The sequence below is a fragment of the Amia ocellicauda genome, chromosome 5 (genome assembly GCF_036373705.1).
Source record: "Amia ocellicauda isolate fAmiCal2 chromosome 5, fAmiCal2.hap1, whole genome shotgun sequence".
NCBI classification, from domain to species: Eukaryota; Metazoa; Chordata; class Actinopteri; order Amiiformes; family Amiidae; genus Amia; species Amia ocellicauda.
In genome coordinates, this window is record NC_089854.1 from 12,071,118 (window position 1) to 12,094,980 (window position 23,863).

Consider the following 23,863-nt stretch of genomic DNA (forward strand, 5'->3'; position numbering starts at 1 on the left):
TGTTAGTGACACTGCTGTATGGCTCATGTACACAAGAGGGCAGCACACACTCATTATAATCCCTCTCTGAACTTTCTTTTATCGAGTTTTGCCTCTTTTGAAATGTGGAGTCAGCAGTGCGTTTTTTTATTGTATTTTTTCTTGCCCTCTGTTGATGATTTTTCTTCATATTTTTGATCTCTTATTTGAAAGTTTTCTTTAACCGTGTTTCGCCGCCTCAGGTCTCTTAACTAACCAGGGAGATGAGGAGACAACACTCAGGCAGGGAGATACACAGCGGCTCCACACCCTGCGCCTCACACTGCAGCACAGCTGTGTGTCTGTGCGTCTGCGTGTCATTTCTGTTTTATTCTGTCTTTCACTCTTTTCGCTTTTTGTTATTTTTCTTCCTTCCTTTAGCTTTTTATTTTTTCTTTCTTCTTTTCTACACACTTTCTAATAGTAAAACAACAAGAAAGCCCAGCCGCCTCCCTCCTGCCCCCTCCTCCTCCCTCCTGCCCTCACGCCGTCTCATTGTGTGTACTCTGACAGGTGTGTAATGCAATGATTTATGAGTGTGAGCTGCCTGCCCCCTCCTCCCACACACACCCACATGCACAGACCCACTGTACTGAAGTAGTTACCCATTTCACCCTACACTCACACACACACTCTGATACTGATTCACACACACACACACACACACACACACTGATACTAACACACTCACACACCAGGGTTCCCACGGTCATGGAAAAACCTGGAAAGTCAGGGAAAATAGTCAAAAATGTTTTGAACCTGGAAAAGTCAGGGAACTGTATTTAGTGAAAACTGTATGAATTCTAGGAAATTAAATAATTAAATAGGCGTGTTATCAATTAGTTTAATTTCTTGGAGATTTTTTCTACAAAATAATATTACAGGAATGCTTACCATATTTGTTTCTAACTATAAAATCAATTTCATAACTCTGGGATGATGAGGGTGCATTTGACATGGAATGACCCACTTACTGTAGTTTTGAAGTAGTTTGGTAGGGTGGAGAGATTTAGTATTGGCATCAGTTCAGTAACATGCACCTTACACAGAACTATTTACATAGACCTTTAGTAATGGCAGCAGTTAATCTGCGTACAAATATGATGATTATGCACACTGACTGTTATTATGCACATTATTAATGTTATTTTTGAGTATTGACTGAATATATCAAACAGGAAAATATCTTGCAATATAGAAAATGTTTAGTTTGAACTTTGCTTTTTTCCTGTAAAATGATGGAAATTATCCTGGAAAGTCCTGGAAATGGAACCCTGAATTTAGTGGGAACCTTGACACACACACTGACACTGACACACACACACACACTCTGATACCAACACACATTCACACACAGTGATACTGACACACACTCACACACACACTGATACTGATACTGACACACAAACTGATACCGACACACACTGATACTGACACTGACACACACACACACTCTGATACCGACACACACTCACACACACACTGATACTGACACACACACTGTGATACCGACACACACTGACACACGTACACACGCACTCTGATACTGACACACACACACAGATACTGACACACACATACACTCTGATACCGATACTGACACACACAATATACACACACACTGATACTGACACACAATACACACACACACTGATATCGAGAAACACACACACACACTCTAATACTGACTCACACAATACACACACATGCACACATTGATACTGACACACACACACACTGATACTGACACACACACACACACACACACACACACACTGATACTGACACACATACACACTGCTACTGGCTTACTCACACCTCTGAAAAGCAGTTTCATTTCTGCCCATGTACATACAGATATATATTTATCTTTGTTCTTGGATTATCTTTTTATGTTTTTGTTTTTGTGTTATTCCAAGCATGTACTTTCCATGCATCTTGGTGTTATGATATATATATATATATCAACAGAAACTATCTAAATAGGAAGGTTTGAAATAGCCTCTCTCTCTGAGTACTATTTAGTAGTAGGGTAAGGGGGCAGTCATAATCCACTATTACTGTAGTACTGTACTGTGCCCTGCACCCTGGACAACGACACAGCCTGAAGGAGAGAGACGGAGAGCGGGGCACACTGCCCTGGGAAGCAAGAGATACCAGGGGACAAAGCAGCAGCCAATCAGACTGATGGATGGACTGCAGCCTTGAGGATATTTCCCGCCAGTGTACGCTGGGTACCGAACATGAATGTGAAGCCTTTATAACTAAACACAGTTCACGATAAATAATTCAGTCAAACTCTTTGGGATAATGTGGGGACAAATGTTGCAGCGCAGTCAGTCTGATCCGATGCGTCTGTTGGGCTGCGTCTCGGTGGGTCAGTCAGTCCGTGTCTCTGTGTCATTGTCAGACATGCAGTCTGTAGTTGCTGTAGTGCTTCTAACCACTGCAGTCTCTGAAGCAAGATTTGACAAGCTTGAAGATATATGTGTTCAACACTGATAGTCCATATCCAATTGATGATTTCAAAGAGGCAGTCAAGAGGTTTGGACTTTGTTCTCTACAGACATTTTGCCAGCTTTATTTCAGAGTTTCATTAGTCAGCTGGGACGTGTCATTTCACGAAGAGGACATATCGATCCTGATTGGCACTGAGGCTGCGTGTCCCATATGTATTGGCACTACTAGTAAACATGGTGTGTACTGATCGCTATTATTTTATGAGTAACTGAAATATTTTCGATGAATACAAAAATCACACTACTAGAATTAAATTACATACTACTAATTAAATACTAATTTACAACCCACACTTTCTTACATAGACACTTGGATAGACAGGCAGACTCCCTGACAGGAAGCTAAGGGGGTCACTCATTCTCGGGGTCATCACCCCAAGGTTAGGCGGTTAGGCCACTTCCTGTCAACCCCTGCTTGAACTTTGACCCCTGCCTCGGGCTGTATCCATCAGAGAGAGAAAAGTGGGGAGGGGGAGGGGGGGAAAGAGATAAATGTGTTTGAATTCATGTTTGACATTAAATGACTAATTGCTTTGGCTCGGATTTGAACTTTGCTGTGGAGGGGGAAGGGAGGTACAGAATGATTGAAAGAAAGAAAGGGAGTAAGAAAGAAAGGAGGAGAGAGACAGATGGGGAGGGGCACAGGATAAAATGAAGAGTAGGAGAGGTTTTATAAGCCGAGGGTCAGTTTTGTGAAGTGAAGAGGGAAAGAGACCAGGGAAAAACGTGAGAAGAAAACTTTTGAGAGGAAGAGATGGAGTGAAAGAAGGAAACAGGGAGAGATAGACTAAGCAGGTGGGAATAATAAACCAGTTTATCTAGAAGAAAAGTTATAGGAATTGGAACAACACAGCAAGGAAGAGACTTTTTTTTCCATTATTTATTATCTTCAAATAAGATCATCATAAAAATTACAACAAAAAAAATTAATACAGCGCCAACAGATCGATGTCATTCTCTCCACACTGAGATGTGTTTCATGGTCACTCTCCTTTTAAACAACCAGAAAATAATAAAATTAAATAAGATCATACAAATTGGAAGTTTCTTTGTCCTTCACTCGAAAAGCCCCACATGAGTGAGACTGAGGAAGGGAGCAGTGGAGGCTGAGCGGTGGTTGTGTGGTTGTGCAGTGTTCAGTAGTGTTAGTGTGGAGGTGTAGTTGTCAAGTTGTTTTACCTAAGCTGTGTAGCAGTGCAGTGTAGTGGAAGCTATGGGGTGGTGTGGCTGTAGGCGTGTGAGGGTGGGACAGGGAGGCTTGGGTGGGTGGGTGTCTGAGAGTGTGTGTATCTGGGTCTGTATATGTGTGAATGAATCTGTGAGTGTGGTTATCTGTCTCTTATCAGTTTGTGTGTGTCTTTATGAGTGTGTGAGTATGTGTGTGTGTCTGTCTATGTACCTGAGTGAGTGTTTATGTATGAGTGTGTGCCTAAGACTGGCTTTCATAAACTCAAATCACTTCATACTAATACGTTTGCTGTTCAGGGGGCAGAACTTTGGGAAAGGCGAAGAGAGTCACCCTGGCGACAACAGAACACGAGAACTTAAGAATTCCACAACGGCATTCCTGAACTTCAGAACGGAACTCAAGATGGTCTTCATTTGCTCCTGAACTCTTAGCTACCTAGTTCAAAGCTCCGCTGGACCAGTGTCACACCAGTACAACCAGGAATGTTCTGGTCAGACCTCGGGTGCTTAGTGAAGGCCTTGTTTTTGCATCGCAGATTGATGGGGTTCCAGTTGATGGCGCCATGTCCCTCTGTAGCTCGTCTCCTGTACTGCACAATCTGCCTTGCTATAGGGCTTTGGGGTGTGTCATTACTCCCCCTTCTCCCACAGATCTCTTCCAGCCACTTGTCTGTATCCTCTGTATTCCCAACCACCCTTGATGCTGCAGTGAAGATGCTGTTCAAGCACCACTTCACTGAGGGCATGGGGGGTGTCAGTGTCTCAGTGCCAGTGTGCCTTAGTGTTTTTGCCGGTGTCTTGTGTATCAGTGTTTCAGTGCATCAGTGTTAGCTTACCAGTGTGACAACGTGCAGCTGGGACAGTGTGTCAGTGTGTTGGTGCATTAGTGCGTCAGTGCAATAGTCAGTGTGTAGGTTTATCTGTGTCAGTGTGTTGGTGTTTCAGTGCGTCAGTGAGCGTGAATGTCCAGTGTCTGTGCTCCAAGGAGGGAGTCTGGGGGGGGTGCGGAGGGCTGGGCCGCGTGCAGCAGCATGGCTGGGTGAGGGGGAGGGTAGGGGGGCAGCGACGGGGGGTGCCGCAGCGAAGGGGGGCCGTGGGGGGGAAGGTGGGAAGTGGGGGGGTACCCAGGCTGGGGCAGAACTGCACTGGGGTAATCTGTGGGCAGCCCAGTCACTCCCTGAAGAGCTGGAGAGAGAAATAGGGATGGAGAGAGATGGTCAACAAAGCACAACTGAACTCTACCACTGAACTTTTCCACTTCCCTTTCTCACTTCTCTTTTCTCCACCCCCTCTTCTTCCCTATCCCCTAGTACCCCTGTCTCCCTCTCTTTTATCTCTTCCCCCATTCCTCTCTCTGTCTCTCACCTGCTGTCCTGAGACCCAGGTGTGGTCCCTCCAAGCTGTACCCCCCCATGGCTGCCCCCTCGGGGCTGTAGGGGCCACTGTGACCTATAGGGGGCAACAGAGAGACAGACATACCTTTACCACAGTGCACTCAGGGCTCACTATTATAACAGTGCTGAAGATGTAAGGAAGGCAGGAGGATAACAAAGAAGGAAATAGAGGAAAAATCTGAAATAGGGAGAGAAAATTAGAGTGAGCTACAGATGGGAAAAGGCTGAGTAGGAGAGACAAAAGAGGCGGGGTCTGACCTGAGCGATTTGATTGGTCAATCATGGGCTGGACTATCCTGCGCCTGGCGTTGATAAACCTGGGGGAGAGAGGGAGATAGGCAGAGAAGAACGGAGGGGGGGCAAAATGTAAGGGTGAGAGAGGGGGGTACCAGAGAAAAGGAAATGGAAGTTATTAGCATACAGGGAAAGCTGACAGAGAGGGGGAAATGTTACTTATACATGTATAGATCTGAGAGGTGTTGTTGATTACAAGTAGCACTATCAAGCTTTTGTTATTAGAACTATAATATTTTAAGTATTATCGATAGGTGATGATTATTGGTAAGGTATTGTAGCTGTTTTGGGTCTGCAGGACGGCTAGACAGAGTTGGGTTCTGTTACAGATAAGCTATTGATTATTTATCAGGATTTGATTGGCATTAATTGGCACTGAGCAGTTGTAAGAAACAAATGCTGAAACAGCTGTAAGGCTAAGCTGTTGATAGTTATTGATTATTGCTCAGATATCGCAGATAACTGGTGACCAGCACTGACCAGTTGTTGACCTGCAGGATGGTCAGGCCGGTGTCCTGGGCCAGCTGTTTCTTCTGCTCTTCTGAAGGGTATGGGTGCTGAGGGAGGACACAGACAGCAAGGTTATGGTACTGTATTGTGCTGTACTCACACACACAGCAGGGTTATAGTAATAGCACTGTGAAGTCCTTGTATTGGACTCCCTGACATACTGATTGACACAGACGCTGACACACCGCAGGGTTATAACACTGAGTCTCACACACCAAGCTGGCAGCACTGTCCTTGCTGTACAGACTGATTGACGCACTTGCTCAGGCACTCACACAAGACTGGGTGGGGTTTAACACACACATTTATACTTATTACACTTATTCACATTCAGATGATCTCCCCCCCTGTGTGATGGAGGGGTTAATGGCATGGCAGTAATTGCTCTTCTCTCTGTGAAAGTCGTTAGAATTGCTTCAATTATTCCCTAATTACCATTCGCTCGTTAACAGGGCTCTGACTAACTAAGCGCAGAGAATAACTGCTCTCTCTCATTTGCTCCCTCCTTCTCTCCCTCCCTCCCTCTTCCTTTCTCCCTCTCCCTTTCTCTCTGTTCTTACCGATAGGTGCTGAAACAGCCAGGCTCTCATGATGTTTGTCGCCACTTTGGGAAAGATCCCTCGCTTCTTGTTGTTTTTCTTGTCTCTGTCCATTTCGTCTTCCTCTCCTGTGCTGGGGGATGCCACACTGGTGTCCAGTCCATCCCCTGCAGGACAGTCATGCAGACAGGCATGCTATGAGTGTTTTTCAGTGTGTCAGTGTCTTCAGTCTCTCTCAGTGTATCAGTCTTTATGTGTCTCTGTCCCCCAGTGTCTCTCAATCTCTCTTGGAGTATCAATTAATGTTTCTCTCTGTATCTTATCTCTCAGTGCGTCTGGGCGTCTCTCAGTGTGCCTGGGTGTCTCTCTGTGTTTCTCACTATGTCTGGGTGTCTCTCAGTGTATCTGGGTGTTTCTCAGCATGTCTGGGTTTCTCTTAGCGTGTATGGATGTCTCTCAGTGTCTTAGGGTGCCTCCGTGTACCGTTGTCACTGCAGTTGTCGGTGCTGTGAGAGGGCAGGCCGCAGGAGGAGGGGCCTGGGGTCCCAGAGGGCGTTGACACACAATCGTCAGGGTCCCGGAGCCAGGAGAGATTCTACAGGGAGAGATTAATACACTATACACTAATACTGCACAGAAAGAGGGGGGGGTGTTAATACTGTACCAAGAGAGAGAAGTTAAAACAGACACACAGTATTCTTGCAGACTTAAAAACTTAAAGTAAAATAAGTGTAAATTCAACAGTGTCTCTTTGCCTCTCCAGCTGCCATAGGTCAGAGACTCACCTGGTCTGACAGACTGGTGCAGGAGCCAGTGAAATCCTCCAAATCGGACTTAGACCCACCCTCCCGGTCTTCAAGCACCAGGTCTGTGGGCATCTTCCCCTTCAGACAGGTGATGTAGCGATGGCAGAAATTATCACACAGGTCATGCACCTGAGAGAAGAAGAGAGAGAGCGTTTGAGAAGTGTGGGAGATGGGGAGAGAGAGGGATTGGAGAATGAAAGAGGAGAAGAGAGCGAGAGAGAGATGGAGGTTAATATACAACATCTGTCCCACTTCTGTATTTGATACTGCACTTCAACAACTGAACTGAGAAAGACAGGGAGGGAAATGGTGAGTTACTACTGACACACCATCTGGACACTGCGTTACAGTAACACTGCAGGGAGAGACGGGGCAGAGGGAAGGGTTAGTACAGACACTGACTGACTAACTGGACATGACAGTATATTGACAGAGGGCTGAGAGAGAGGGAGAGGAAAGGAACACTATGGATCATGGACTTCTGACCTAAGACCTGTGATCCATTACCTTCTCCAGCTCCAGCAGGTGAAACCGCAAAACTTGGATGGCTTGAATCATCTGAGAGAGAGAGAGAGAGAGATGGTAGTAGGGAGGGCAGAGAGAATGAAGGTAAGTCATTAATTCTCAATAATATCAACAAACTGACAGTTTAGATGATACAACACTACCCCACAACTACAAAATCGGACAAGACAGGGCTTTGGAACAAACCACAAATTCACTGACACACTGACTGTTGCACAGACTTACTAATACACTGACACACCCGTGAGCTACTGGTGCGAGAGAGAGAAGGGACAGCTTGATTGGAGCTCTCTCTCTCTCTCTGCACCAGGACTCTCATAAAAAGGTATTAGTAAATGAGCCATGCATTATGAATTTGTTATTTAGAGGGTCAGCCGTACCAAGTTGTCCAGTTCAGGGTTCGATGAAAAAAGAGGTTTCTCTGAGCGGATCTGAAAATCAACAGAAAGACAATATTAATAATAAAATAAGAATCATATCTGTGTGTGTGAGAGCATTATTAGGAGTGTCAGTCTGTGTGTGTGTGTGTATCAATGTCAATGCGTTTGAGTATCTATGTGAGGGAGTGTCAGTGTGTTAATGTGTGGGAGTGTCAGTGATTGTCAATTTGTGGGAGTGTTAGTGTGTGTACCTGTTTGGAGAAGACACTGATGTCCTCATTGAAGGAGTCAGAGGAGCAGACGTCACTCAGGGACACAGCGGCCGGCTGCCGGGGAGAGCAGGTGGCCAGCTCACACTTCTCAAACACCAGGGCAAGCAGCGGGAAGAGCGGATGACTGCACAACAAAACAACACTCACTGTAACACACTCCCACTTCTCAAACACCAGGGCGTGCAACAGGAAGAGCGGGTGCCTGCACAACAGCACAACACTCGCACTGTCATGCACACACATCTAAATACACAGTTTAATGCTTATCTCACCACAGTGTGGCTATAATAATAATGATATTAATAATATTCTGACTGACCCGTAGATCTGGTCCTTGTGGTGTTTGAGTCCATCAACCCCCCGTTGGGGAGTGTAGGGGGTGGTCTGGCTCAAGGGTGGAGCAAACCCCCCCATACACACCGACTCCACTGAGGGGTACTGCAGCTGCTCATACTGAGAGACCAAGAGGAAGAGTGTTAATGCACAGTGCTGTACTCTGACACTGCACAGAGATAGAGAGAGAGAGAGAGAGAGAGTGTCAGTGAGTGGGAGGCAGGTTTGCAGTAGTTAGTGTCTCTCCTCCTGCTAATTTGTCTCTCCAGCTGGCTTTGATGTGCGCTTACCCGGCTCCTCCACACAGCACCACCTCACTGTACCCACAGCAGCGTGCCGCAAAGCTACACACACACACAGCCACTGTCTACACAGTTCCATTCACACACACACACACAGCTGCAGTCTACACAGCTCCACACACACACACAGTCTATACAGCTCCACATACACACACACAGTCTATACAGCTCCACATACACACACACAGTCTATACAGCTCCACATACACACATACATACACACAGTCTATACAGCTCCACACACACACACATGCATACAGTCTACATAGCTTTACACACACACACACAGACTACACAACTCCACACACAGAAAGCCGCTGTCTAAACAGCACCACTCACACAAACACACAAACAGCAGCTGTCTACACAACACCACTCACACACACACACACACACACAGCCGCTGTCTACACAGCTCCACTCACAAACACACACAGCCACTATCTACACAGCTACACACACACAGCCAGTTTACATGACTCCACACACATAGTCTACACAGCTACACACACAGTCACAGTCTACACAGCTACACACACACAGCCACTGTCTGCAAAGCTAATAAACACATTCACATACGGTATACGTGGTTTTACACTGTATTTTACACACACTATTGTACACACACAGTTTAATGCACATGCACACACTACTCTCGTTGTATGACATACACACTACACACTGAATCCTACACACTTTCTATCCACATAGTACACACACAGGTAAACAACCATGGTGCAGACTGGTTCCATACAATGTAATTAATACAGTTTTCCAATGCGGATTTATACTGTGCCTTTCCAGTCTAGTTTATACAAAACATTGACACACTTTATTCTGTGAGAATTGTAACACAAGAAACAATGTCCTGTTTTCAACTCTATTTGTATTCAATTAAGCCTTAGAGCAGATTGTATCAAGCTAATCCCCAGGCCAAAGGTGTTACTTTAGTTTCTGAACTAGGGGGGCATTCTTGTGTATTGTCCAGCATAGAGGCCGAGAGGGGGAGGCCGATTTGAAGGCGGCAATTTCACCCGCACACCTCGTAAATACCGTCTATTAATGAACGCGTGCCCGGGGACACAGCGCCCCGAGCCGTTCACGCGTGGAATGGTGGCAGGGTTCGGCCTGTCACTCAAACCCACATCAAAGCGATCGGATGGCCGGCCTGTGGATCTGGCGTTCTCCCTGCAGTTATATTAATAACAACGTATCAGCTCCCATTACATCTTATATTACCGATATTAGTACTACTGCTGCTGCTAATACAATTAATAATAATATACACCAGCGCAACACAACAGTGTTGTGTTACAGTGTGTGTTGTGTTGTTTAATTTATGTGTTTGAAGGTCGGGGACTCGGTAACCCATAGACTTGAATTACGCTTCACTGCTTTCGAATATGCATGAACTTTACACACTTTACACAATTTTGCCAAGGGTGAAACAACTGGTGGCCTAGCTATTATAGGGTTTTGGGGGTTGTAAACTTTTTTCTGTGATATTGCCTTTTTTGTTTCTTTCCGATTGTTTGAAACCCAATTGTTATATTAGTAGTAGTAGTAGTGGTGGTAACACCAGCACTTGTTCATACTATAATTACGCAAAAGACCTGACTAAACAAAACGTTGACCTAGACGCCAATGGCAAATGATTTTCTGATACCCAATCGCGGTTCAATTTATTGTCGGCCACTTTCTACTGCTTATATATATATATATATATATACTGTTATAATTCATATATATTTACAAGTTTTGTAATTTGCGATTCGCCGATAGGGCACCGTTTTGATTTGGTCTGTGTCTTCGTCGGAATACAATGTTAAAATCCACACAATGGAATATTAGCCATAATTGAATTCTGGCAATATGAAAAGAGATGATGATGTTGGTATCTGCTGGTAATAACAATATTCTTGCTACAGTGGAAAATGTGTTTCTCTTATGTTTACTTATAGGCTACTTCTCTTGTGACTTTGTGTTTGTGTTGGACAGTTCACAACAGTGTGTGAACTACACTTACCACTGTACAGATTGTTTATAGGGATCGTCTTCGTTACTGTAGTGTACAGCAGCGTCAGCTAACATCTTTAACCCAACACGCCGACATGCCACACAAACTGTGCTTCACAAATACTGACGTTTTCGTGAAGCTTTTCGCACGGTGCCGCTGTTAAATATACTTTGGTTATGGTTAAAATGTCCTGAATCACGGACAGTGATTAGTGACACGTTATTGTTTAAACACATTTCGTTGTAGCGGCTGTTGCTACGGCTTCAACGAGATAAAACATTAATAAATAATGTCTTTACAATAGGTTAGTTGCGGTGGTATAAACTTGCAGGATAATTTTATTTTTTTCAGAAGTCTTTTTAAATTTCAGCAGCCTAGGTTCAGGTAATACACGTTTGTATTGTATATTTACAGTACATTCTTATAGTATGTTGATAAGTTAGTGTTAGTTTATTTATTTACCAGAGGATTTTAGACTGCGGTCACAGTGTCGCTTCTCCCCGGGGTTTGTCAGGGAGTGGCGGGTGAGTCTCTTGAGCGACACCACGCTGGGAAACAGCAGTTCGGCCCCCGGCGCTGACTTTCCCATTACAGTAAATTAACCCAAATATTGTTCAGACAAAAACATAATTGGTGTTAAAACTATTCAAAAAAGTGTTTATAATAAGCAACGGGCAGCGGCTCTAAATTAAACCAGTCCGTTAATAATAATAATAATAATAATAATAATAATAATAATAATAATAATAATAATGTATTACTATAATTATTACTATTAGGCCTATTATCACCATCATGACAAACCCGATTCTACAAACAACTGCAAGTGCTAAGGTCAAATAAGTTGTGCAGGATAACTCGTTCCCTGTATTACTGTGTGTAGTACATTCTGTTTTTATGTATTTCCTGTTATATATCCTTAGCATTGTGTAAGACTGTATTACAGTTTTCACTTTGAATGCGTGGATAGATTTATCAGCTATTATTATTATTATTATTATTATTGTTGTTGTTGTTGTTATTAAAACCTTAAACTTATTTGGGTAAAACAAAAAACATATAATGAGTAAAACTACAATTTGCCCTGGTTTACGTGTTTAGTTTAAAGAGAACTGGTTTACATCTGAATATTATTCAAGACAAAGACTTCAAAAACAAACACAAAAACACATCAAATTGTTATACTGTATTTGTATCCAGAAATAAATGTACCTGAAATGTAAAGTAACAAAAAGCGAATTTATTATTATTATTATTATTATTATTATTATTATTATTATTATTATTATTATTAAAAGAGGCAATGGCTTTAACGGTAATAAGTAATAACTGCATAATAGTTCAATTAAAATGTTAGTTAAACTTTGTGCTGTGTGTTAAACTGCTATAATAGTATTCAATTATCATGCATTAAGATTGCACTGCTAAAATGGAAGAACTACTTGGGAAGAATTGTATAATCACATCTAGTGTTTACCATTAATCACTGCGAATCAAACTGATCAGTCGGGACGGCACGTCATGAAAAGATGCAAGACTCTGGACACCATGTTCCAATTGTAACACACTACAAGTGCTGTTTTTTTTTTTTTTGCCAGATATTATATAGTAGTTCTCCTCCTCCTCCTCCTCCTCCTCCTCCTCCTCCTCCTACTACTACTACTACTACTACTACTACTACTACTACTACTAAAAGCAACAATAATAACTACTATTTAGAAAAGCTGTTGCAGTTGCATAGCGCCGAGAATTAGTGTTCCGTTGCATGCATTTAAAAATCTACATTTACAAGAACCAAACTGCAATCTTTCTTTCCTTGTTTTTCTAAATAAATGCATACTTTGAATGGGGCTTGGAGAAATGGCTAATTATTTAATTAGTTACATTTAAATATGACATCGTGTATTTTGGCTGAAAGTTATAAATGACTTTATTCCGGCGATAATGACTTTGTTATGCAAAATACATACGATGTAACGTACATAGAGCGCACAATTAATTTAAAATCCGCAGGGACAGTGGCGACGTGTTTCTGTAGCGTTAGTAACTTGTTAATTAGTTTCAAAAGTAGCATACTAGCTAATGACCAGACACCGAAGACTAATAATAATAATGTTATGATGAAAACACGATTAATGTTCATACTGTTTTAAGTTGCAGAATCCACACAAAACACCACACGTTCTGTATCCTAATTCTATAACACAATATTCTGTATTCTCAGCACAACCTGGTGTTGTTGTCTATTCGGGGTTTGAATATAGTCTGCACTGCCCCATGAGTCTAGAGAGAAACGTGTAGCGGTGTTTCAGTACATTGTCAATAATCACAGTTTGGTGCGAATATCACGCATTATACAGGTTTATTATAAAACAATAATACAGTTTAAAAATATGTCATCAAACTACAGATTTTTGATTCACAAAAATGCCCCAGAGTTACCCACCAAACTCATACTACACATCTTCAGAGGGAAAATAATAAAATACTGTCTCTACTGACATTATTTGCGTATCATAAATATGCAGCTTAATCACATTATTTTTCAACTTTTATACTTATTTAACAATACCCCTGTACACAAATAAGTACATTACAGTATTCTAATATTGTTAGAGTTTAATTGCTTAATATGTTTGCTTTGTCTTTTGTTTCTGATGTTTTGCATTAGAATGATTGTAAACTTTGCACACCGTCCTGTACAGCGAAATTAGTCGGCAAAATAAGTTTTGGGGATCTGAGACAAATGGATAAAAGAGAGACAGACGGGGAGAACTGATCACTACAACTCGTGTCAGGAACCACGCCGCTTCTCTCGATTAAAACCCACTGAAGCACACACCGAGCGGCGTCTTTCTGCCTGCCTCTGCCCGTGTTGTGCGTGAGGCCCACTGTGCTGCTGTAACTTAAAAAAGAATATTCCCATATCCAAATACTGGTTTAACTCAGACTATGTAACTTTGTAATAATAATAATAATAATAATAATAATAATAATAATAATAATAATAATGTCGCTACTACTGGTTTATACCAACAATTATACTAATAATTATACTCTTAGTAGTGATACTATTTGTGATACTATCTGTAGCAACTGATACTAGTAGTAAAAATAATTACTTCTACTGTTGATGCAAGCCACAGTAGTAGCAATAGTGATGATGCTTTAACAATGTTAACTAGCAGTAACGCTAGCTATTTGCTGATAGTTTAGCATTAGTATTGTTACCATCATCATCATCATCATCATCATCATCATCATCATTATTATCATCATCATAGCATGCTTGCTATTATAAGGAAAGCTGAAACACCCGCTTGTTTCCGCGGAAACGTTTCAAATGTAACGGTCATGGTTTCCAGGGGATGTGGACAGCTTTCTGTGCGGGCGGGCAGTGCGCCTCGGCCCGGCCTCCAGCCCCGGGAGGGAGCAGCAGTCAGGTCCTGTCAGCGGGGGGAGAGCGGCGGGTCGCTTGTGTGTCCTGTGACTCCAGTATGCAGACTCGCAGAGCCGCCGGAGTCAGTGTAGCAAAAAAGTTGACCTACATACAGTCTCCCTGTCTCTCTTTCATCTTTTCTTTCTTTTTCTTTTTCTTGCTGAACACACTTTTTTGTCTTCATCTGTCTCTGTGTTCAGTTTTATTCCCATGCTGCCGTCCTTTTTGTTTATTTGTCCCCTAATTTCTCCCATGCACACTCTTTGTTTTATCTCTGCAGTTTTTCCCTCTTCTCTTTTTCTCTGCTAAAAAAAACTCACAATCCTAGCAAAATTATCCAGTCAGAGAGAGGCGATAAAAGCAACAGTAGTAATAAATAATATTGACTTACTTTCAAATATCTAGCCCATATCTATGTCGTCTTAATTGCATGTCACTGCAAGTTGATTATTATTATTATTATTATTATTATTATTATTATTATGATTATTAATCATCATCATCATAATATTACGCGAGACTAAGTTTTCGGGGCAACCTACAGCTAGTGTAAGGGTTTCTTTAGAGATGAGGACGCAGTTCCGCTCTCTCGGTGACGAGGCCGGGAGCTCAGCCGCCTTGGAGCGCTCATGGGCCGGCCGGTGCTGGCAGATCGAGCCGGTCGGCGGGAGAAATAAATAAATAGACAGGTGGAGAGGACAAGAAAGCGAGGGATGGAGCAAAAGGGTATGTGCGTGTTTGTGGATGAAATGTATATATAAGCACATGAAAACATATTTACACTCAAAGAAACCCCGAATCTAAACGTGCAGCGACAAATACAGACCAGTACAGCGGCGGCGGCGTAACCAGCAACAAAATAGCATTGAAACGGGACCTACCCTCCTCTCCATCCGAGTAGGGAGAGACCAGTCCGGCCGGCCAGTGGGGGAAGCGGAGCGGCAGTCCAGCGCAGCGGAGTCCGGGCTTCAATACCCCACCACAAAATACGAATATAAAAAAGCTAATACTAAAAAGAATGATTACAAAAGTATGTGGAGAATTGTATTTATATATCTATGTATGTACAGGCGAGAGAGAGAGAGAGAGGTTATATTTATCCTGTGTATGTGGTGCTTTTCTATTGCTAAATAACAATGGGGTTATAATATGTATTTAAAGCAGCCCTAACAGTAACAGTCGGCTGTGTGTTCGGCACGTCCAATCGTTTCCATCGTCCAAAGTGTGCTCTTTAATATTGGAGATATTAATAATTATAATAATATCAATAACAGTCTCAACCTTTTAGCCTCTATGTGTAAGAGATATAACTGTACATATGAACATAGGCTATATAAATATTTGCACACACACTTATATAGAGAGACAGATGGAAAAATAATAATTAAAATCACATCGGAGAGATGTTCTCCACCGCCCCCAGACCGCTAAGTTTCGGGTCGGTTCGGCTCGGCTCGGCTCGGTGTCAGGCGGGGCCGGGCGCTGTTCCGGGAGTGAGCGGAGTGCGTGTGCTGGGCATGAGCTCTTGTGTGTCGCCTCTCGCCCTTTCTATCTGTCGGTATCTCCCTGTTTGTGTGTCTCTCTGTCGGTATCTCCCTCTGTCGCTCTCCCTCCTGTCTCTCGGCTCCGAAGGTGGTTATAGTAGCAGCAGGCAAAGCGCGGTTTGTGTCGACGCGTGTGTTTTGGTCGCTGCAGCTGCCCGTCGACACGCCGAGCGGTGGTGATGGGAGACTTGTCACCGCGAAATGAGCGATGATTTCGTTAAGAAAGAGATAGAAAGAAAGAGAGAAGGAGGGATGGAGGAAGGTGGGGGGTGAGGTTGGAGGGGTCGAAACACCGCAGGGTCCCGCATCACCCGCTAATCAGCAAACACATTTTATCAATGCGCACTTTCTGTCGAGCGGCTCTGACACACACTGACTGACAGACTGTCTGGTAGAAACACTGACAAAACGACCAACTTTCTGACAGTAACACACACACACAGTTACATGCAGTGTAACACATTCTCGTACTATTATTAATAATAACTAATGGTAGTAGTAGGCTAATAATTTTATTTTTATCTTATTATTCTGGTCCTGTTCTTGCTAGAATGTGTATATCTATGTATATATGCGCTGTGGGGACTATAGTATAGTATAGTATAGAGTCCAGACTGGAGCCAGCGCTGTGTGGACTATAGTATAGTATAGAGCCCAGACTGGAGCCAGCGCTGTGGGGACTATAGTATAGTATAGAGCCCAGACTGGAGCCAGCGCTGTGTGGACTATAGTATAGTACAGAGTCCAGACTGGAGCCAGCGCTGTGTGGACTATAGTATAGTATAGAGCCCAGACTGGAGCCAGCGCTGTGGGGATTATAGTATAGTATAGAGCCCAGACTGGAGCCAGCGCTGTGGGGATTATAGTATAGAGCCCAGACTGGAGCCAGCGCTGTGTGGACTATAGTATAGAGTCCAGACTGGAGCCAGTGCTGTGTGGACTATAGTATAGTATAGAGCCCAGACTGGTGCCAGCGCTGTGGGGACTATAGTATAGTATAGAGCCCAGACTGGAGCCAGCGCTGTGGGGATTATAGTATAGTATAGAGTCCAGACTGGAGCCAGCGCTGTGTGGACTATAGTATAGTATAGTATAGAGTCCAGACTGGAGCCAGCGCTGTGTGGACTATAGTATAGTATAGAGCCCAGACTGGAGCCAGCGCTGTGGGGACTATAGTATAGTATAGTATAGAGCCCAGACTGGTGCCAGCGCTGTGTGGACAATAGTATAGTATAGAGCCCAGACTGGAGCCAGCGCTGTGGGGATTATAGTATAGTATAGAGTCCAGACTGGAGCCAGCGCTGTGGGGATTATAGTATAGTATAGTATAGAGCCCAGACTGGAGCCAGCGCTGTGGGGATTATAGTATAGTATAGAGCCCAGACTGGAGCCAGCGCTGTGGGGACTATAGTATAGTATAGAGCCCAGACTGGAGCCAGCGCTGTGGGGACTATAGTATAGTATAGAGTCCAGACTGGAGCCAGCGCTGTGTGGACTATAGTATAGTATAGAGTCCAGACTGGAGCCAGCGCTGTGGGGACTATAGTATAGTATAGAGCCCAGACTGGAGCCAGCGCTGTGGGGACTATAGTATAGTATAGAGCCCAGACTGGAGCCAGCGCTGTGTGGACTATAGTATAGTATAGAGCCCAGACTGGAGCCAGCGCTGTGTGGACTATAGTATAGTATAGAGCCCAGACTGGTGCCAGCGCTGTGTGGACAATAGTATAGTATAGAGCCCAGACTGGAGCCAGCGCTGTGGGGATTATAGTATAGTATAGAGTCCAGACTGGAGCCAGCGCTGTGGGGATTATAGTATAGTATAGTATAGAGTCCAGACTGGAGCCAGCGCTGTGTGGACTATAGTATAGAGTCCAGACTGGAGCCAGCGCTGTGTGGACTATAGTATAGTATAGAGCCCAGACTGGAGCCAGCGCTGTGGGGACTATAGTATAGTATAGAGTCCAGACTGGAGCCAGCGCTGTGGGGACTATAGTACAGTATAGAGTCCAGACTGGAGCCAGCGCTGTGTGGACTATAGTATAGTATAGAGCCCAGACTGGAGCCAGCGCTGTGGGGACTATAGTATAGTATAGAGCCCAGACTGGAGCCAGCGCTGTGGGGACTATAGTATAGTATAGAGTCCAGACTGGAGCCAGCGCTGTGGGGACTATAGTACAGTATAGAGTCCAGACTGGAGCCAGCGCTGTGGGGACTATAGTATAGTATAGAGCCCAGACTGGAGCCAGCGCTGTGGGGACTATAGTATAGTATAGTATAGAGCCCAGACTGGTGCCAGCGCTGTGTGGACTATAGTATAGTATAGAGCCCAGACTGGATCCAGCGCTGTGGGGACTATAGTATAGTATAGAGCCCAGACTGGTGCCAGCGCTGTGTGGACTATAGTATAGTATAGAGCCCAGACTGGAGCCAGCGCTGTGTGGACTATAGTATAGTATAGAGCCCAGACTGGAGCCAGCGCTGTGGGGACTATAGTATAGAGTCCAGACTGGAGCCAGCGCTGTGGGGACTATAGTATAGTATAGAGTCCAGACTGGAGCCAGCGCTGTGGGGACTATAGTATAGTATAGAGCCCAGACTGGAGCCAGCGCTGTGGGGACTATAGTATAGAGTCCAGACTGGAGCCAGCGCTGTGTGGACTATAGTAAAGTATAGAGCCCAGACTGGAGCCAGCGCTGTGGGGACTATAGTATAGTATAGAGCCCAGACTGGAGCCAGCGCTGTGGGGACTATAGTATAGTATAGTATAGAGCCCAGACTGGAGCCAGCGCTGTGTGGACTATAGTATAGTATAAAGCCCAGACTGGAGCCAGCGCTGTGTGGACTATAGTATAGTATAGAGCCCAGACTGGAGCCAGCGCTGTGTGGACTATAGTATAGTATAGAGCCCAGACTGGAGCCAGCGCTGTGTGGACTATAGTATAGTATAGAGCCCAGACTAGAGCCAGCGCTGTGTGGACTATAGTATAGTATAGAGCCCAGACTGGAGCCAGCACTGTGTGGACTAGAGTATAGAGCCCAGACTGGAGCCAGCGCTGTGGGGACTATAGTATAGTATAGAGCCCAGACTGGAGCCAGCGCTGTGTGGACTATAGTATAGTATAGTATAGAGCCCAGACTGGAGCCAGCGCTGTGGGGACTATAGTATAGTATAGAGCCCAGACTGGAGCCAGCGCTGTGTGGACTATAGTACACGACCTACACTGTGTGGCCTGTAGCTGTCAGTCAGCAGTGGGGTTTTTAGCAGTGTCACCGTGAGGTCCTGTTGGCGTCGTTGACACGACTGTAAACCCAGTTGACTGCAGTGACCTGTGGAAACACAACAATCAGTGGAGAGAGTTCACAGCGTCAAACAGCCCAGCGAGGGGGACAGAACGAAGGATTGAAAGAGCAGACCGCCAGAACTCTCTCTCTTTTTACGAGGGCTTGCCTTCTCTAGTTCCTTATGCCTCTTGATCTCCTTTGCTGTGCTGTCAAGCCCGGCTGTAACTCTCTACCTCCCTTCCTCTCTCCCCCTCTTTCCCTCTCCCTCTCTGCTTTCGTTAATCCCTGATTTTTTAGCTCCCTGTGTGTCTGAAATCTCAGGTTCACACTGAAATTTGTGTTTCTCCATGTCATTCTTACTGAGGAGGGAGGTGGGGAGGGGATGGGGGGCATCATGGCATAGGATGTGGTGTGTGGGGGGGCCCCTGTTCAAAATATCACTTTCTTAACAGTATAAACTGTGACCTCTCTTACACTGACCTCTGAACCAGCTGACACACCCTATTTCTATTTCTCTATCTGACATACTCACTACCACCTCTATTTTGTACAGCCCTCTATTCCTCTTTCTTGTTTTCTCTGTCTATTTTTCCCCATCCCTCTCTTTCTCTCTCCCTCCTTCTCCTCCTCTCCCTGTCCCACTCTTTCTAGTTTTTTCTCTTTCTCTCTCACCCTTTCTCCCATGCCCTGACCATCTCTCCTTCTCCATCACCCTGGCTCTCACTCTCCCACTCTCCCCAGACTCCTGTACCGATATTAGGCCATGGCTCTGTGTCCTATCTGTCTCCCTGACTTTTGTTATTAGAGAGACAAATGGCTGGGCTGTTTATCTCTAGTCCCTAAAACTCATTACAGCCGTTCAGCTGATAGATAGAGCGAGAGAGAGGGAGAGAGAGAGAAGGAGATGGAGGGAGTATCCATCACTTCCTTAATCTGCCCCTGTCACCCACCCTGAGAGAAAGAGAGAGAGAGAGAGAGAGAGAGAGAGAGAGAGAGAGAGAGAGAGAGAGAGAGAGAGAATAATTGTTTGGAGAATTTAAGATTCCTCTCCCCTGTATTCTGTGCCTGGCTGTCTGGCCTGAGGTGAGATCTCTGTGTGCAGTGCATCCACTTATTTGAATCTCTTTCAGTGGTCTTTAAATGTGGGCTCTCCTCGCTGCCTACTCCCCTTCTCTCTCCCTCTCCTCTCTCTCCCTCACATCTTTTTCTCTCTCTCCATCTCCTTCCCGCTACCTCAGTATCAATATTCTTGTTACATTAGTCTTTTAGAGCGGGGGATGAGACAGAAGGATTAATACCAGGCTGTCATAGTGATGGATGGACAGGCAGTGGTGAAAGACGGAGGAGGAGGAGGAGAGTAGAAAATATTCTGCAGCATCGACTGTATCCTAGTAAGACTCCCGGTGGAGCCACTTCATGTTTTAGTGGGAGCATAATAGTACAGCTTAGTACATAATAGTACAGCACAGTACAGTACAGCACAAGAGAGAACATTAGAGTACAATACATCTCAGTAAAATACAGTACAGCACAGAGCAGTACACCATAGCACAACACAGTACACTACAGCATAGCATAGACCAATACAGGATAGTGTAGTATGTAGTATAGATAGTACAGTATGGTAGAGTACTGTCTGAACTATAGGACACAGACTGCAGCCAGTGTTGTCTGGACAATAATATGTTTGGACTGCCTTGTTTTGGGTCCCCTTTAAAAATAAATAAATACATTTAAAACAGTGCTTTTACTGTACACGCTGACCTTGTTCTGTTTGGAAGGAGGTGAGGTCAGGGTGGGGGGGGGTTGTGTGTGGAGGATGGAAGGCTCAGGTAATCAGTAAAACTACCCTCCTCCTCTCACCCCCCCGAGTTCATTTTTCATAGGCCTCCTGTCAGTGCTGCTGTGATTGGTTGGCACGGGAGACAGATAGCCAATAGCGCGGGGCGAAGATTAATGGTGCTGTTTCCAGCTCTAGGGTCATTGATCACTGGAATGAAGCTCAGAGGAGCCAGAGTCATCAGTCACTGAGAGAGGGAGGGAGGGAGGGATGGGGGGGTTGAGAGCACTGGAGGTGAAGAGGGAGAGGTAGTATGGAAAGGAGGAGAGTGAGAGGAGGAGAGGGGAAGAGAAGAGGAGCGCAACAGTGATGGAGGGAGGGGGAAAGATCTAAGACAAGGGAAAGTGAGAGGTTTAGCAAGAAAGAAAGAGGGATGGAGAGAACCTGAGGGAGAGAGATGGGAGGGGTGCAGAAGAGTTCCTAAAAAGCAACTTTTTTTCCTACTCCCACTTCTCTGTCTCTCTCCCACCCACCTTCCTCATTGTGAAGCTACACAACAGTATGCACTATGTTCTACACTTGTTAAATTAAATCTATGGTATGTGAATGTGTTTCTGTGTGGTCTTAATATGTTGTGTGTTTCCACCTGTGTGCATATCTGTGTGTATATTATTGTGTGTGTCAACACGTGTGTGTATGTGTTTATATGCTATTTTTTGTTAGTGTGTATGATTCTGTGTGGGTACATTTAATTGTGTGTGTGTAGCTTATTTTATGCAGGAGTGTATGCCTCTGTTATTGTGTGTGTGCGTGTGTGTGAGTAAGTGTGTTTATGTGAGTATATGCGAGTGTGTGTATGCTTCTCTTGGCGTCCCAAGACCATCTGTTTCCCCCTGGGGCAGGGATGCGGGTGGGGGTGTTGTGGAGTGGGAGGGGGTGGTGCCTGCTGCTGCTGCCCAGTGCTGTCACAGAGTGATTAATGATCTGGCCACCCCAGGGGTCAGTGGGGTCACGAACTCTTAACACTGACCCTTCTCCAGAGAGCCCTCAATCAGTACCCCCCCACACACACACTGACACACTGAGAGTGATATACACACACGCTGGGACACACACTGAGACACAGACAGACACACACTCACACACTAATACACTGAGATAATCTAATCAAAATACACTCCCATCAGCTTCAGAGTATTCCAGCCATGGAATACTGTACAGAAACAGAGTAGCCCATTCATGTTGTAGAGTACATTGAAAGTGTGTAATAATTTTAGTGAAATACAGTACACTACATTACAGTGTGGTATAGTACAGTGTGGTGACACTATGGTACAGTGTAGTGCAGTGACTGTGTGATGCAGCTCAGTGGACTGGTGGAACATAATCCACAATGCAGTAAAGTCCAGCTCACTTCGGTAAGTGTTTACTGGTGTCCAGACTGTGGCCCTGTAATGAGTTGTTGGTGCCATCTCCTGGTTATATTTCAGAACAGCAGGTGCATATTTATATATGTATTTGTTTGCTGACTTCTTTATACAAGCTGATACAAATTCTTATAATTCCTACAACATTATCACATTGTAGATTTCCTAAAAAATCTACACTGTGCCATACTATGGAGATACTGCTATATTTGACTGTACTATACTGTTGGTCTGCAGGATTATGGCTCCTTTAGTGAATATTTTAAATTGCCAAATGTATGTGTGCAATGCCACTTAAAAAAATGTACATTGATTTATTTACGTTTTAATTTGCTAACGCATTTACATTTGGAAAATAAATATTAAATTGTGACAAATTTGTGCATTTAATAATAATAATAATTATTATTATTATTGTTACATTAAATTATTATTAGTGTACAAGCACGACATGGCAATTATCATAACACATTAGAAAACATTATAAACATTCTTGGCTACTGATTATGTATGTATCTATTTTTTTAAACTGCTAATAAGTTTCTTGCAGTTTGATTTGGCCATATTGTATTCTACATATTTAAATAGCTATCAGTTACAGAACAACTTGTAATAAGTCGAGTCCAATCGGGCAACACTAAAAGAGGTGGAAACTGGGAAATTAAGTCTTAAGGGTTACAAAAACCAGTTGGTTTCTATCAGGTGGTATAACAGAAGCGACGGGACCAGAAGCTAGACTGATTTGTTTGTATGCTATAATATATAATTAATTAATTAAATAGACAGAGGCTGTTTGATACAATAATTTACCAGACATACAATTATATATTATATTATGAACTGTTTATGTCTGTGTTTCCAGCATACAACATTAGATTGAATTCCGGTCTCATTTTTATTATTTTCAATCAAAACGGGGCTGATATACATTTTGGGTTATGCATACAACTTCTCCTTATTTCTCCCTTTTAAGTGAAGAGGGTGAAAGTGTATTATTGAAAATGTGCGTCTTCCTTATCCGCCCCCAAACAAAACTTCCTACATCGATTATCTGGCGCTTGTTGATGACATCACTGTCGCGTCGGTATTGAAGTTACCTTAACAGCGCGACTATTTGATTAAAAAAGACACTCGATGTACACACGACCACATGTGTGATCTGCTTTTGCCCTTTTGCACTGTATATATACAAAATATTCTTTATTTTAATAACTGGAATAAAACCAGAAGTCAACCGTCTAAGTTTTGTACGCTGGGAAATATCCTACGCCGTTTAGCGCCCCTGCCGGGA

At 43.9% G+C, this 23,863-nt stretch overlaps 1 protein-coding gene across 1 annotated transcript; it reads right to left on the minus strand.

Moving 5' to 3' along the window:
• Positions 1–3,399: 3,399 nt before the first annotated feature.
• On the minus strand, positions 3,400–16,315 carry meis3 (myeloid ecotropic viral integration site 3). The gene is made up of 12 exons (XM_066703804.1): positions 15,418–16,315; positions 8,765–8,898; positions 8,425–8,569; positions 8,174–8,224; positions 7,776–7,826; positions 7,248–7,397; positions 6,946–7,057; positions 6,484–6,629; positions 5,894–5,970; positions 5,378–5,436; positions 5,091–5,174; positions 3,400–4,910 (listed from the first exon to the last, which is right to left on the minus strand). The coding sequence occupies exons 1-12, from the start codon at positions 15,427–15,429 to the stop codon at positions 4,675–4,677; spliced, it is 1,257 nt and encodes a 418-aa protein (XP_066559901.1). The 5' UTR covers positions 15,430–16,315; the 3' UTR covers positions 3,400–4,674.
• Positions 16,316–23,863: the final 7,548 nt, after the last annotated feature.

Excerpts from the sequence above, each read along its gene's own strand:
- meis3 (XM_066703804.1), bottom strand. Across the intron at positions 8,225-8,424 it reads TCAGTGTCTTCTCCAAACAG|ATCCGCTCAGAGAAACCTCT; the intron begins GTACACACACTA and ends GTTGATTTTCAG. Across the intron at positions 5,437-5,893 it reads ATCCTGCAGGTCAACAACTG|GTTTATCAACGCCAGGCGCA; the intron begins GTCAGTGCTGGT and ends TCTCTCCCCCAG.